The sequence below is a fragment of the Oryctolagus cuniculus genome, chromosome 1 (genome assembly GCF_964237555.1).
Source record: "Oryctolagus cuniculus chromosome 1, mOryCun1.1, whole genome shotgun sequence".
Taxonomy (NCBI): domain Eukaryota; kingdom Metazoa; phylum Chordata; class Mammalia; order Lagomorpha; family Leporidae; genus Oryctolagus; species Oryctolagus cuniculus.
The window spans coordinates 108,841,263-108,856,873 of NC_091432.1; the positions used below are offsets into that span (position 1 = coordinate 108,841,263).

The window sequence follows — 15,611 nt, forward strand, 5'->3', positions numbered from 1 at the left end:
CAGAAGACAGTCCAAGTGCTTAGGCTCCTGCACCCACACAGGAGACCTAGAGGAGGCTCTGGGCTCCTGGCTTCAGCCTGGCCCAGTCCTGGCTGTTGTGGTAATTTGGGAAGTAAACCAGCAGATGGAAGACCTCTCCCCGGCCTTGTGTGTGTGTGTGTGTATCTCCTCCTTTCTCTGTAGCTCTGCTTTTCAAGTAAATAAAAAATAAATCTTTTTGGGCCAGCGCTGTGGCACACAATGGTCTAAGCCTCCGCCTGCGGCATCGACATCCCACATGGGTGCAGATTTGTGTCCTAGCCGCTCTTCTTCCTATCCAGCTCTCTGCTGTGGCCTGGGAAAGCAGTGGAAGACGGCCCAAGTGCTTGGAAACCCTGTACCCACATGGAAGACCTGGAAGAAGCTCCTGGCTCCTGGCTCCCGGCTTCGGATTGGCCTAGCTCTGGCCATTGTAGTCATCTGGGGAGTGAACCAGCAGATGGAAGACCTCTCTCTCTCTCTCCCTCTCTGTCTGTAACTCTGCCTCTCAAATAAATAAATAATCTTAAAAAAAATTCTAACCATATGATCCAGCAATTATACTCTTTAGTATTTACCCAAATGAATTGAAAATTTATGTCTACACAAAAACCGTATAAATATGTAACAGTAGCTTTTATTCATAACTATTAAAACTGAGAAGCCACTAGGGTGTCCATCAATAGGTAAAAGGATAGTAAACGGTGATATATGTAAACAATAAAATATTACCCAGCAATAAAAAAGTGGGCTATCAAGCCATGAAAAGACAAGGGGGCATCCTATACCACTAAGTGAAAAAAAAATCAAGGCCAAAGTGCTACGTAATGTATGTTTCCAACCACATGATATTCTGGGAAAGGCAAAATGTATGGAGAAAGTAAAAGGAGCAGTGGGGGCCAGGAATGAGGAGGCAGGCCGGGAAGATTAGGCAGAGCACAGATGATGTTTAAGGCAATGAAACTACTCTGTATGATACTATAATGGTGGATACTGTATGATACTATAATGGTGGATACATGTTATTACATATTTGTCAAAACCCATAGGATATTCAACACGAGAGTGAATCCTAGCATGAAGTATGGATTTTGGGTGATAATGATGTGTCAATGTAGGTTTAAGGACTTTATCTAGTGCACAATTCTGATGGGGGGGGTATGTTTCTAGTGGGGAAAGATGTGCTGGGGCGGAGAGGGCAAAGTGTTTAGGGAAATTCTGTACCTCCTGTGAACCAAAACCTGCTCTAAAATATAAAGTCCTATTTTGTAAAACATACAGAATGGTGAAGCACTCAATATTGCTGGGCAATTATTATGATAAATATGAGGAATCCAACTATCACTGGTGACTCTGGCCAGAGCAACCCACTGACCACTTTTCTGCTTCCAGTTATAGTAAAATTGACAGAGTTGAATCTATTTCCCTTCTCTATTTCTCTTCCTCCACTCCTTTTCTGCCGTATCCACATGATTTAGGCTTTTGCTGCAGTCCTTCCACCAAACTTGCATCAAACAGCTCCATATTTCTAAATGCAACGTTCAGTTCTTGTGGTTCTCCGGTGACAGAGCAGCTGCACTCCCCAGAGTTCTTCACTCCTTCCCCCTTAGAACAGTTTCTCCACTTGTCCAGAGGAGCAGATTCTGGCTCACCTCACTGACCATTCTTAGGATACCTCTTTACCTTCTCAATAACTCAATATCTTCTCTGGTATGTTCCAGAGCTTAATCCTCGGACCTCTTTATTTCTTTAAAATCACTGCCTAAAAAGCAATCTCATCTCATAGCTTTAAATACTATCCACACTGATGACTCCCATATGAATACCCCTACCCCACAATTCTCTGCAAAATTCAACTGCATACACAGTATCTCAATTTAGATGTGTAATGAACATCCCAAACATAACACAGCTAAAACATCCCCTCCAAATGTCAATAGTTTTCTTCACTCATGCACATCTTATTAGCTATAAATCCAGTCTTCCAGCTGCTCAGACCAAAAATCCCAGAGCTAGCCTTTATCAGCAAATCCAACACTAAATATTGTTGGATTCAGACTGCCTAGGTTCAAATTCTAGTTCAGCCACTTAATAGCTGTGTTATCTTGAGAAAACTGCTTAACCTCTCTGGCTTCAGTTTTATCATCTATTTAAATGGAGATGACAACATTACATATCTTATATGGTTGCTATAATTATTTAATTAGTTAATGTTTTTAAAAGCTTTGAACAGTGTTCTGCCACAGAGCACGCAGTTATCACTTCAATCTGATCACTTCTCATGGCTTTCACCTGTACATCCCAGTCTGGGAACCAGCCACCAAGATTTCTCACCTAGATTGTTGTAAAAGTCTCCTACTAATTGGTCTCTTTCCTGCAGCCCCCATACCTTCAGACCACTGGCAAAACAGTAGCCAAAGTAATCTTCGTTAAGCCAAAGGCACTGTCAAATTCTTTCAACTTCTTTGTATGCTTGAAAATTTTCATAATTAAACTTGGGAGAAAAACAAAAGTGGAATATGTCATACTTCTGTCCAAACCCTCCAATCCTGGACATTCCATTCAGAATAAAATTTTTATTTATTTATTCATTTTTGAAAGCCAGAATAACAAAGGGAGGGAGAGACTGAGAGAGTTCTTCCATCCACTGGTTCACTCTCCAGATGGCTGCAACAGCCAGGCTGAAGCCAGGAGCCAGGAGCTGCTTCTGGGTCTCCCACATGGGTGCAGGGCCCCACAGCCTTGGGCCGTCCTCTGCTGTTTTCCCAGGAGCATTAGGAGACAGCTGGATCAGAAGTGGAGCAGCCCAGACATGAACTAGTGCCCAAATGGGATAATGGTATCACAAGTGGCAGCTTAACCTGTTAAACCACAAGGCCCTGAAAGCTAGTCATTTTACATGAACTGACTGGGCCCCAAAATGAAGCTTTCTCCTACTTCTCTGTCCTCACCTCTCTTATCCCTGTTCCTCCTGACTTTGCAGCACACAGGCCTCCTTCCTATGGATTTGCACTCTTCATTTGAAGGAAGAAAGTATGTCCCTTGGGTAGGCCACAACGTTGCTTCCCCCCTGATGCTCCTCTTGCTGGGACTTCACAGACTGCACAGCTCACACCCCAGCCTTTCTGCAGTCTTGCTGAAAGCCACTTTCTCAGTGAAGCGGCTCCCTGACCCAACCTTTTTGAATAATCTCCCAACTGCCATCCTAAACTCAGCTTTGTAAATTTTTCACACAGCATTTTTCATTATTCAATATATTAATAAGTCATCAATTCTATGGATACTCAAATCTAGTCCAAGTTTCATCTATTTATTCTAAAACGTAATTCATTTGTGCTTATGGTTTGTTGCCAATCCAGTGGACATGTTTTTCCTTAAAATTAAGAGAAAATTAAGTAAAACTAAAAACATATACTACTTTCTGCACTGTCTCTAAAATGCTTTCTTCAGGGCAGATATTTGGCAAAGCAGGAGAGACACCACTTGGTGGGGCCAGCCCATATCCCATATCAGAGTACTTGGGTCTGAGTTCTGATTCTGCTCCAATTCCAGTTTTCTGCTGATATGCATCCTGAGAGGCAGGAGGTGATGATGGTTTAAGTAGTTGGGTCCCTGCCAACCATGTGGGAGACCCAGATTGTGTTTCCGGCTCCTGGCTTCAGCGTGGCCCAGCCTCAGCAGTTGGAGGTACTCAGAGAGTAAACTAGCAGATGGGAGCTGTGTGTGTATGTACATGTGCCTTTCAAAAAGACTCTGTATGTGTATATAAATGGTGATGAAATATTGTAGATTCTAGTTATGTAGAATCTGTTTTCAGTATTACCTTTTTAACCCTACTGCTCTCTTTTTTTAAAATGTCCCTTAATTTGAGTCCGGAGGATAAATAATATAGAAGTAGGAAATGAAGTAGTAGCAATCTAAGATGCAAAACCTGTTTTATCTTTGCATTAAAAACCATTTTACAATGGAGCCACAGTACATGGAAATATTACCCTGTAAAGGGGAAGGGGGCAAGACAGTGATAAAACAGGAACATTTACTGCATTGCCACCACGTGATGGGCCTACTGACTCATTACATACATTATTTAATTTAGTTCTTATAGTAATAGCCCTCACAAAACTCTTAGCTAACTTAGGAGGAAACTAAAGCTCAGAGTCTAAATTCAAACCCAGGCAGGGCTGTCGGATAGCAAAGTCTATATAATCTATTCCTTTAGAACCTTGCTTTCTGGAGGTGCTGGGTCAGCAAGATGTTGTTAAGGGGCTATTTACACTCCATCACCAAATTCTTAGCATGATAACTTAAGATAACTTAGCATGTCTAACTTTCCATGAATCCAGTCATAGGTGTGTACTGGCAACTCCCTTACCTGTGGACATAAAAAATGGGATGCGGAACTTTCCACTCAGGACCCGGGCCCGCAGATTCTGCAATGTGCTCCCATCAAATGGCAGGGCACCACACACAAGGACATAGAGGACAACGCCAAGACTCTGCATCCAAACAGAGAGTATATACAATTAATCACACCAGAGGAAACAACGGAGACCACTGCTAGACGATGGTGATTCTCACACAAGGTAACAGAACAAACTCTTCCCTCTGGTTTTATGAGAAATGTTATGTGGCACTGTCAAAACCAATCATCTTTAGAATGGTTAATATTCTTCTTGGGTTCCAGACATTAATTGGGGGTCAGAGCCAAAATTTCTTAGTATTCATCCTCCAGGAATAAGAAAATGGCAACAATATAAAGTTTGGTCCTTGTCAAGTGTCCCTGCTCATACTGGCCCTGAGGGATTCTTTTCAGACACAAATGGGAGAGTTTGAAACCCATGGCTCTGTCCGTAAGACACTGCTTAGGAAAGACTTTGAATAAAGAAATGGGAATTGGAAGAACAGGTAACCATGATCTCAATTCACAGGCAGCACTATGTGCCTTCCAGGATGAGGACAGTGCCATCAATCAAGGATTATGGGACATCAGAGAAAGCAGTTACTTACCCAGATGTCCACTTTGGGCCCATCATATTCCTTTCCTTCAAAGAGTTCAGGTGCAGCATAAGGAGGGCTGCCACACCAGGTCTTCAACAGCTGCCCAGGAGTGAAGAGGTTACTAAAGCCAAAATCTAGAAAGGCAAAAGACACAACTCACTTGTTTCTAGTCACTAGAGTGAAAATTCCAAATCATTAAGTCTGACTATCAAAGGCAAAAAGAGAAGGTTTAGATATGGCCAACTACTAGCCTGTAATAAAAACAATGAAAGAGATATACATGAGTTAGAATGCATAAGATATCTGGTTAACTAAAAGTAAATGATTGGTTTACATCAGCAAAAATAGCACTGTTCCTTTCATAAATCTAGGCAGGCTGGGCTTTGTGGTACTTGTACCTTTTAAGAACAAAAATGAAACTGAATGATTAATATTAAGACTATATCATAATCAATATATACAGGTAAGCTTATTCAAGTAGATTCAGAATTTTCAGATTATTTTTACTTCTATGACAAACATATTTAAGACCACTTAAAAATTAGAGAAAATGATAATACTATCATTAAGATGGCTGATTCAAAATGAAGAATATGCAACTTACATATAAAATTGAACCAAGAATGTTTGCATTTAAACTTCGACCTCTGAACTTTTAACTCCTTCCCCCTTTCCTCTTGCCCTCATATCGTGTCCTTTTATCTTTTTTTTCCTCTCACCTTTTTTTTTTTTTTTTTTAAATTTTTGACAGGCAGAGTGGACAGTGAGAGAGAGAAACAGAGAGAAAGGTCTTCCTTTTGCCGTTGGTTCACCCTCCAATGGCCACTGTGGCCAGCGCATCGCGCTGATCCAAAGGCAGGAGCCAGGTGCTTCTCCTGGTCTCCCATGGGGTGCAGGGCCCAAGCACTTGGGCCATCCTCCACTGCACTCCCTGGCCACAGCAGAGAGCTGGCCTGGAAGAGGGGCAACCGGTGTGCCGGCCTCCTCTCACCTTTTAAGAGAGAGTAGAGAGTAGGTAGGAGGGGTGACTCTTGAGGAGGAATACTGAGAAAATGAACATCCAGGATGGTAGGCCAAAGAACAGGGAGCAGCTGATACACAAATGCTGTCATTTATAAACCACACTTCCCGCAATCCCACCATCCCAAAATGCTAAGGACCTACCACTCTGTGCACTCTTCCCTCCCTTTTCTAGTGTTACTCTGCTATTGACAATTCTGTCTCCTTTGGCTTTTAATTTCTTTCTACTTTCTGTTTTCCGGTGGGCATTTATGATTTTAATTACCCCTCCCCTTGCTCTATATTTTCTCAGGGTTCACTCTTATTGTCTCACAATTTCTACCATAACTTGTCTGGGAATATTTAATCAAAATTTGTTCTGACCTAGGACCACTCTTAAGTTCCTGGCATGAATGTTTAACACTTACTTGGAAACAAACACCACAAACTCATTTTCCAAACTCAAATCTGTTCTTCCAGTGATGCTCCTATCCTCACTGGTAGCATTACAATCCCCGTTATCAGGAATAATGAAGTCAACTTTACTTTCAATTTCTTTCTTCCTCCCATTTCACAAGCCAAGCTGATAAAATGTCTGTTTCTACCCCAGTAAGTGTGTTCTGAATCCATCCCCTTTCTATTTCCATTGTTACCATCTCAGTTCATTTTCTTATCATTGCTGGCCTAGAGCGAAGCTATGATTACTACCTATGTCTATTTCATTTCCCTTTAAGCCATCACAGCACAGTAAATGTCATACAATTCAGGTTCCACTACCTCCTTGCTCAAAAACATTTGGTGGCTCCCTTCTGCTTACAGAATAGTCCTAACCTCTTAGCATCATTAGTTAAGGTCCTTTATAACCTAGCTCCACCCAACCTTCCCAACTTATCCTGGCCAAGCTAGCATTACTACACTATTCACATCCTGTGTTTACATGCCTTTCTTATGCAATTTCCTCCCGGTGCCAAGCCTTTTCCTTTCTTTTCCACTTTTAAAACATCACCCACTTTCAAGGCCTGGTCAAATATGACTTCCTTGATGAAGCTTTAACTGACAGAAATACCAAGTCAACAGTTTCCTCCCCTGCGCTCTACATCTCAATTATCACTCTGCCTTCTATTAAACTTTGCTGTATTGTGTGTTTGTTCCTTCTACTAGTCAGTGAATGCAAGGAGCACAGTTTTATATAATCTTAGTTTCCACGCAGTGTTTTTAATACATAGCAGTGACTTGAGAAAAGGTCATGAAATGAAGCTGCAATAAAATCACTGGGCCAATCCTTTCCCCAGCTCCTGGCTACTGTAGCCTTCTCACACTGACAATGGCAGCTGGCCAGCTACTATGAGCGCCTCCACCTCCTAGTCATTCCTCCTAAGTTTCTAAAATTAGCTTAATGATCACAAGGAGCCTGGAGGTCAGGACCACAATTAGAATCATTATAGCTCTAAGAAACCAAATACTCTCATTCATCAAAGGAAATGAATGCCTCTTCTGTGAAGTCTTCCTGGATCTCCTACTTTCTGTGCACTCCTCCATTACTCTGCAGACATATATCTCCAATCTAGTTCCTTAAAAACTGACTCTCATAAAGATCGACCCTCTCTTTAATTCCTTAGCAATATACCTTATTCTTCTTACAGTACCTAATATAATATTTAAACACAGTGGGAACTTAATAAATGTTGATTATGAATTAAACTGGTTTTAAAACTCCACAAACTAACCTACAACTTTTGAAAAAGTATCTTTAATTTACAACCTAAAAAAATTATAACTTAATAGTCTGTACACACTCTAATAGAGAATGGGCCCAAATCTCAATAAATGAGATTCTGCAAAGTAGATGTCTTTGGGAATTATATAGAGATATTTATAAATTTTTTTCATTAATTTTCAGAGACCTTCACTGGGTCTTTTTCCACGACTGGATTTCTATGTCTCCACAGTGCAGAGGACAAATGTGGATGTTTCTGTTCTAACTGAGAGAGTCTGACATTGGGGCGGCTGAATAGCAAAGTCCAAAAGAAAGAACTGTAGAGCTTTTCTATTTGTGTCTTAAACAGAGAATGCAGTAAGATAAGCAACGGTTAAAATCAGCTTATTTTAAAATTTCCTAATAAGCACTTTAAGATATATAAGAAAGTTCTCAGTTTAAACCACTAATGCTCCACCTACAATCAGTAACCTTTCCATCCTTTCATTCCACTGTGGAGGGGAAGGCACAAACTTAATAGCATGAGCTTGTTTATGGTATCTAACAAACAGGAAATCTTTACAAAGAATATCAAAGGAAACTAGCTTCAGCAATGGTGGCAGGCTTAGACTACTATTAGGTTTCAACATGAGAAATGAGCATGCAAGAATAAATGATCTGATGAGGACCTGACAGCTAGAGAGGTTCACATCTGGGAAGCACCTATTTCTACAGTATGTTCTAGATAAACAACTGGCTATAGCCAAATTGGTAGGCCTATGGCCAAAAGCAAACTTTCGAAAAAATTCAGCAACAAAATGTTACTGGTTTACTCTTAGAGAGAGAGAGGTTTATTTATTTATTTGAAAGGCAGAATGATAGGAAAAGACAAGAGAGAGATCTTCCATCTACTGGTTCACTCCTCAAATGCCTGCAATAGCTTGGGCTGGGCCAGGCAGAAGCCAGGAGCCAGAAACTCCATCTGGGTCTCCCTCCCGCATGGGTGGGAGAAGCCCAAGTGCCAGAGAGCTAGACTGGAAAGTAAAACAGCAGGGACTTGAACTGGCACTTTGATATGGGATGTTGGCATCACAATCATCAACTTAACTCACTGCACCACATTGCCAGTCCTACGATTCTTTCTTGAATATGCCAAACCTAACAGGATCTGGACCAGCCTCCCTTTTCAATATACATATTATCATAAATTGACAGTTTTGTTACCTTCCCTGTTATTGGCGCTTTCTAAGTATTTCACATTAATTTTCAGTATTGCCCTATATCTTTTTTTTTTTTTTTTTTTTTTTTTTTTTTTTTTTGACAGGCAGAGTGGACAGTGAGAGAGAGAGACAGAGAGAAAGGTCTTCCTTTGCTGTTGGTTCATCCTCCAATGGCCGCCGCGGCCGGCGCACTGCGGCCAGCGCACCACGCTGATCCGAAGGCAGGAGCCAGGTGCTTCTCCTGGTCTTCCATGCGGTGCAGGGCCCAAGCACTTGGGCCATCCTCCACTGCACTCCCTGGCCACAGCAGAGAGCTGGGAGGGAAGAGGGGCAACCGGGACAGAATCTGGCGCCCCGACCAGGACTAGAACCCAGTGTGCCGGCACGGCAAGGCAGAGGATTAGCCTAGTGAGCCGCGGCGCCGGCCTAGTATTGCCCCATATCTTTTAAGATAAAATTCTGATCAGTTTATTGTCCATTCCGCGATAATGTTTTCAAAAATTCAAAATATCCCTGCAGGAGAAGCCCAAATTGTTAACATATACAAAACCTGAAACTCATTTTGAAAGCTAAATTCTTTTCAATCAACCCTTCAGGGACTGAATAACTGGGATGGAGAGAATACCTTCTCTTCATTCTTTTAGCTGCTTGCATTTTGCTCCACATCATAAGTGGGCTGGAAGGAAAAAACAAAAGCAGCTAAAAGGCAAAGTAATCTATTGTGGGCTTGTTGGTAATTTAGGGAAGTACCAGGAGAATGTTGGGATATGCAGTAGGAAGTAGAGGCAGGATGGCGTGGAGGGGGAATGGACAGATATGGAATAGAATTACTAAGATTTTTGATGTTTTTATTTATATGCAAAAACAACAGAAAAATTGACCATCTTGGGAGAGAAAATTCTCGTAACAAAAATTGGCACAATTGACAGCATAGAATTTTTGTCTGATGTAAAAACTGGCTAAGATGGTAGTTGTTGTGGTAACAAGGGTTAATCCAACATCTGGGACACCTGCAGCCATACCGGAAAGCCTGGGTTTGAGTCCCTACTCTGCTTCAGATCAGCTTCCTGCTGGTGCATCCTGGGAGACAGAGGAAAATGGCTCAAGTATTTGGGACCCTATCACCCACATGGGAGACCTGGATGAAGTTTCTGGTTCCTGGCTTCAGCCTGGCCCAGCACTGGCTATTGTGGCTGTATGGGGAGTGAATCAACAGGTGGAAAATCTCTCTCTCTAACTCTGCCTTTCAAAAAAAAATAAATAAATATTAAAAAAAAAAAGATAACATGAATTATCCATGAATGCTTTTAAGTCCCTTAGTACTGCATGACTCAGCAATTTTATTTCTAGGTTTATATTCTTAAATGTTTAAGAATTCATATTAATGTTTAAGCATATACCAAGATGAATGTTTAGGAATGTTCACTGAAGCCCACAAATACACCAACTGATACAATGAAGAAAAGATTTGTAGTATACTCATACCATGGAATAATGAATTAATCACGGCTATAAAAACATCAATCAATCTCACAAACATTGTTGAAATAAGACACAAAATAATGCATTCAATAGGATTCCGTTCATATATAGTTCAAAACAAGAAAAACTTCAGCACTTAAGGATGAGCCTATTGCACATTATATTCAATATAAATGGCAACTCTTGAGACAAAACTCCTAAGTGATGCATTACATCAGTAATAAAACCATTTTATCAAAAAAATTTTAAAACTATAAAGAGCATAAGTAAGTAACATAAAAGTCAGGACACAAATTACCTCTGGAAGAGGGATGAGGCAGTGATAGGGGTACAGTCCACACTGATGAAATATTCTGGTTTTTAGGTAAGTGGTAATTATACAGGTGCTTGCTTTAGTGATTCATTAAGGAATATGCCTATGTTTAAGGAATATTTTCTGTATATAAACATAGTATTTCAAAATAAGAGGAAAAAGGGATGAAAGAATAGCTCCCTGTTCTCGCCTACTTCTATTTCATGCTATCTAAGAAACTGGATTCACTGGAATCCAAGTTGCACAATCCCTGGGACTCTGGAGCAGAGGGAGCAGGTTGTTCTTACTCCGATTTCCCAGGACCTAGAACAGCACCAGCTGTTGTGCCCATTTTGGGACTAAAACAGCAAATAGAGATCTCTCTCTCTGAATCTGTCATTCTGCCTTTCAAGTAAATAAATAAAATAAATAAATCTTTTTTAAAAAAAGAATTACCGTGGGGTAAATTATGGTATATCTACTTGATACACAAACAAGATTATATTAAGCAGCATGGAAATAGAAGCAGCTATAAAATTGTACATACACATTATAATTATAGAAAACATGAATATGGAAAAAAGATAAAAGGAAATATATCCAAAATGACAGTGATACCTTCAGAGGTGGGATTATAGTTTGAATACTTTAAAAAATCTCTTGTTGTTTAAATGCTCTATAAAATGCTTATATTATTTATAGCTAATTTTTTTCAAAGATTTATTTATTTATTTATTTGAAAGTTAGAGTTACACAGAGAGAGATGGAGAGGCAGAGAGAGAGAGAGGTCTTCCATCCACTGGTTCACTCCCCAATTGGCTGCAACAGCTGGAGCTGTGCCAATCTGAAGCCAGGAGCCAGGAGCTTCTTCTGGGTCTCCCACGCGGGTGTAGGGGCCCAAGGACTTGGGCCATCTTCTACTGCTTTCCCAGGCCATAGCAGAGAGCTGGATGGGAAGTGGAGCAGCCAGGACTCGAGCAGGTGCCCATATGGGATGCCGGCGCTTCAGGCCAGGGTGTTACCCCACTGTACAACAGCACCGACCTCTTTAGCTAATTTTTTTAAAAGATAAATTTATTTATTTGAAAAGCAGAGAAACAGAGAGAGCAAGAATTTCCATTTGTAAGCTTATTCCCAAATGCCCAAAACAGCTGAAGCTAGGCCAAGAGAAGCCAAGAGACAGAAAATCCACCCTGGTCTCCCAAGTGGGTGGTAAGAACCCAAGCACTTTGGCCATCATCTGCTGCCTTCCCAGGCACATGAGCAGGAAGCTGCTACAGAAGTGGAGGAAATAAAAATAAATAAATATTAAAAAAAAAAGGAGGGTGGGCGATGCTGTGGCATAGCAGGTAAAGCTGCCGCCTGCAGTGCCGGCATCCCATATGGGCCCCAGTTCTAGTCCCGGCTGCTCCACTTCCAATCCAGCTCTCTGCTATGGCCTGGAAAAGCAGCAGAAGATGGCCCAAGTCCTTGGGGCCCCGCACCCGTGTGAGAGATCCGGAAGAAGCTCCTGGCTCCTGGCTTCGGATCAGCATAGCTCCGGTCTTTGTGGCCACCTGGGGAGTGAACCAGCAGATGGAAGATCTCTCTTTTCTCTTTTCTCTCTCTCTCTCTCCCTCCCTCTCTCTCTCTCTCTTTCTATCTCTACCTCTCCTACTCTCTTTCTGTGTAACTCTGACTTTCAAATAAAAAGAAATAAATCTTAAAAAAAAAAAAAAAAAAAGAAGTGGAGACACCAGGACTCAAAGTGGCACTCCGATATGTGAACAAAGTGGCGGCTTTTAATCCACTAAGCCACAACGCCTGCCTCATAATTAAAATTTAAATATAGGCTTCAAAACATGATCTTGGGCTGGGGCCACAGCTCAAAGGCTAATCCTCTGCCTGCGGCGCCGGCACACCGGGTTCTAGTCCTGGTCGGGGCGCCGGATTCTGTTCCAGTTGCCCTTCTTCCCAGGCCAGCTCTCTGCTGGGGCCCGGGAGTGCATGGAGGATGGCCCAAGTCCTTGGGCCCTGCACCCCATGGGAGACCAGGAGAAGCACCTGGCTCCTGCCTTCAGATCAGCGCGGTGCGCCAGCCGCAGCGTGCCGGCCGCGGTGGCCATTGGAGGGTGAACCAACGGCAAAGGAAGACCTTTCTCTCTCTCTCTCTCTCTCACTGTCCACTCTGCCTGTCAAAAAAAAACCAAAAAACCAACAAAAAAACCCCCCCCAAAAAAACATGATTTTGAACAATAAGAACTACAACATTGAGCTGTCATGCTTTTTAGATCATTTTCAGATACTAATGCTAATAAATACTTTAGTATCTTTTACTCTTTATTTATTAGCGACAGGAAAGTTTCAACAATAAAATGAACACTCTGGGACAGGTGTTTAGAACAGGGAGGCCCATATTCCACATTGTAGTTCCTGTTTTCAAGTCCCAGCTCTGCTCCCAATTCCAGCTAATGCACACCCTGGTCCTTGCCACTCACGTGGGAGACACAGATTAAGTTCCTGGCTCCTGTCTTTGGCCTGGCCCCACCCTAGTTATTGTGTCCAATTGGGAAGTGAGCTGGTGGATGCAAGATCTCTCTTTAAAAATAAATGAATAAAAATTAAATGACAAGTATTCTGAAGAGTTACAGAAGAAAATGGTTACCAGGATACTCTCACCCTCACAACAGAAGATATGGGTGGAACTGTTCTCTTCATGTGGCCTATGATCATTTATTTCTCCACTTATAAGTGGTTCTTAACATAATTTGTTAAGTTTCTTTTCCAACTCCCAACACCCTGGTTGGTTTTCATTTGTTTGTAAGCTAAAATGGCAACTTAAATCCCTTTCTCTAATATAGAGCAGTGGGCTTTTTAATTTGAACCATATGTATGTCTCCAAAGGAGAGTTTAAATACTAAAGCTTATTATCAACTTTAAGACTTGAAATTCTTTGTTCTAGGCAAGACCAAGAGCTTGGAACTTTATAAGGTAGTAATATCATATCCTTAAACATGAGTATATCAGCAACTGGACATACAAAAATATCAAGGGGGAAAGAAGGAAGAATGGGTAGCACTGATTTAACAATCAGGGTACCTGCTACCAGGAATTCTCTTATTTGGTCCACCTCTTCAGAGAACTATCCTTGATTTCTCTTTGGCTGACCAAAGAACAACCCAAAGCAGATGTAAACAGACTAGCCACAGCTTCAGCTAGCTTCAGTGTTCTCAGTATCCATCAGGCAGCACCACTGCACTGGCAGCCAACCAGGGGAACCTGGGCTTCACTTCCTTGCTGTGTAAGTCAACAGCTTGGAAGTAGGGAGCTGAGCGAAAAAGTCAAGTGGTGAAACATTTATCCTAAATGAACAACCTCACCAGAAAATGTTGTGACAAGATCTTTCATTTTCCCAAATTTCAAAGCTTCTGAGGACTCACAATCCCAATACTGCAATTGCAATTACAGACAAAGATGAAGAACAGAAATAATCTTGGCCCTTAATTATTTCACAATGGACTTTTAAAAGTGGAAGGGGGTTGGGGGAGCTATCAGATATTGGAAATGGCTAGAAATGACTTAGAGAACCAAAGATCAACACTAGCATAAGGACACTGTATAAATAGGATTGAGACTGTTACACTGCCTGTTAAAACGGAACATGGCACAGATAAAAAACTAATTCTGCCTTTCCTAGGAGTATTACCAGCCTGAAGTCATATCACTCAAAAGCTTTATCTGAAATTAGACAAAACAACAGTCAACTGTGTGGATCTCAGAATCACGGCAGTGATGAAAGATGAGTTTCAAAGTTCCCAGGAGTCACAACATTAATCCACTCTTGAAAACAGGTCTTGGGGAGTCCTCAGTGTTTAGCAATCACTCCGACCCCTGGCTGAACTTTCTGACTAGGAGCTAATAAACAAGTAATGCCAAAACCAACTGACTCACATCGTAAGCACATATACACAAGAAACAAACTTCTTTATGCGGAAAAATAAGTAATATGCTCATTTGAGGTGACGGCACAGATTTGGACTAGCATTAGAATGGTTGCATTTTCAGTGAATGACATGTTATTCCCCACCTCCAAAAAACACCTTATTATGTCGGGTCACTGAATTCAGCTATTTTTTTTTTTTTTAAGATTTATTTACTTATTTCAAAGTCAGAGCAATAGAAAGAGGTAGACAGAAAGAAAGATGTTCCATCCACTGGTTCATTCTCCAAATGGCCTCAATGGCCAGAGCTGAATCAGGCAGAAACCAGGAGTCCGGAACTTCATCTGAGTCTCCCAGGTGGGTGGCAGGGTTCCAAGTGCTTGGAACATCTTCGGCTGTCTTATCTACCTTAGCAAAACACTGGATGGGAAGTTCAGCAGGGACTTGAACTGGCACTCCAATATGGGATGCCAGCATTACAGGTAGCAGCTTAACCTGCTGTACCACAATGTCAGCCCCTCAATGGAATTCTTGAAATTATGAGTGAGTGCTATTATACTCATCATTCTAAATCCCATCAATTAGAACAATAAAAATTCACGCATTCCATCAGGTAAGTTTCTAATTTCTAATTTCTAACAATTTCCCAAATTAAAAACACATATGGTCTAATAACCAAAAGCCTACTTTTGGAGGAAAGCAGGTACAGGCTATCATTAAAGGAGCTATAAAAATATGAAAATATTTTTTATAAAATATAAAATTTTTTATGAAAATATTTTCTTAAATCAAAACTAATAGAGTGAACATAATTAAAATGACAGTAGACATCTGAAAAGCAAGCAACCTGAAAGGTAATCTGTAAATATGATAATAGGAGTAAGTGTTCTCCAAATTTCTGACGGATCCCAAATGGTCTTAGTACAAGATGAACAAGACAGACATGGCCCCTTCCCTCAAGGAGCATATTAGTCCAAGTGGAAGAG

At 41.2% G+C, this 15,611-nt stretch overlaps 2 protein-coding genes across 8 annotated transcripts in view; both read right to left on the reverse strand.

The window, feature by feature from the left end:
* BUD13 (BUD13 homolog) overlaps positions 1 to 15,611 on the reverse strand; it is a 243,226-nt gene that overhangs the window by 135,040 nt on the left and 92,575 nt on the right. The window lies entirely within an intron of this gene.
* SIK3 (SIK family kinase 3) overlaps positions 1 to 15,611 on the reverse strand; it is a 243,756-nt gene that overhangs the window by 52,464 nt on the left and 175,681 nt on the right. For all 7 annotated transcript variants that reach the window (XM_070078639.1, XM_008260949.4, XM_051849002.2 and 4 more), the window contains exons 5-6: positions 5,026 to 5,150; positions 4,391 to 4,514 (exon numbers count right to left, since the gene is read on the reverse strand). In XM_070078639.1, coding sequence (XP_069934740.1) covers positions 4,391 to 4,514; positions 5,026 to 5,150 — 249 coding nt within the window. The remainder of the gene's footprint in view (positions 1 to 4,390; positions 4,515 to 5,025; positions 5,151 to 15,611) is intronic.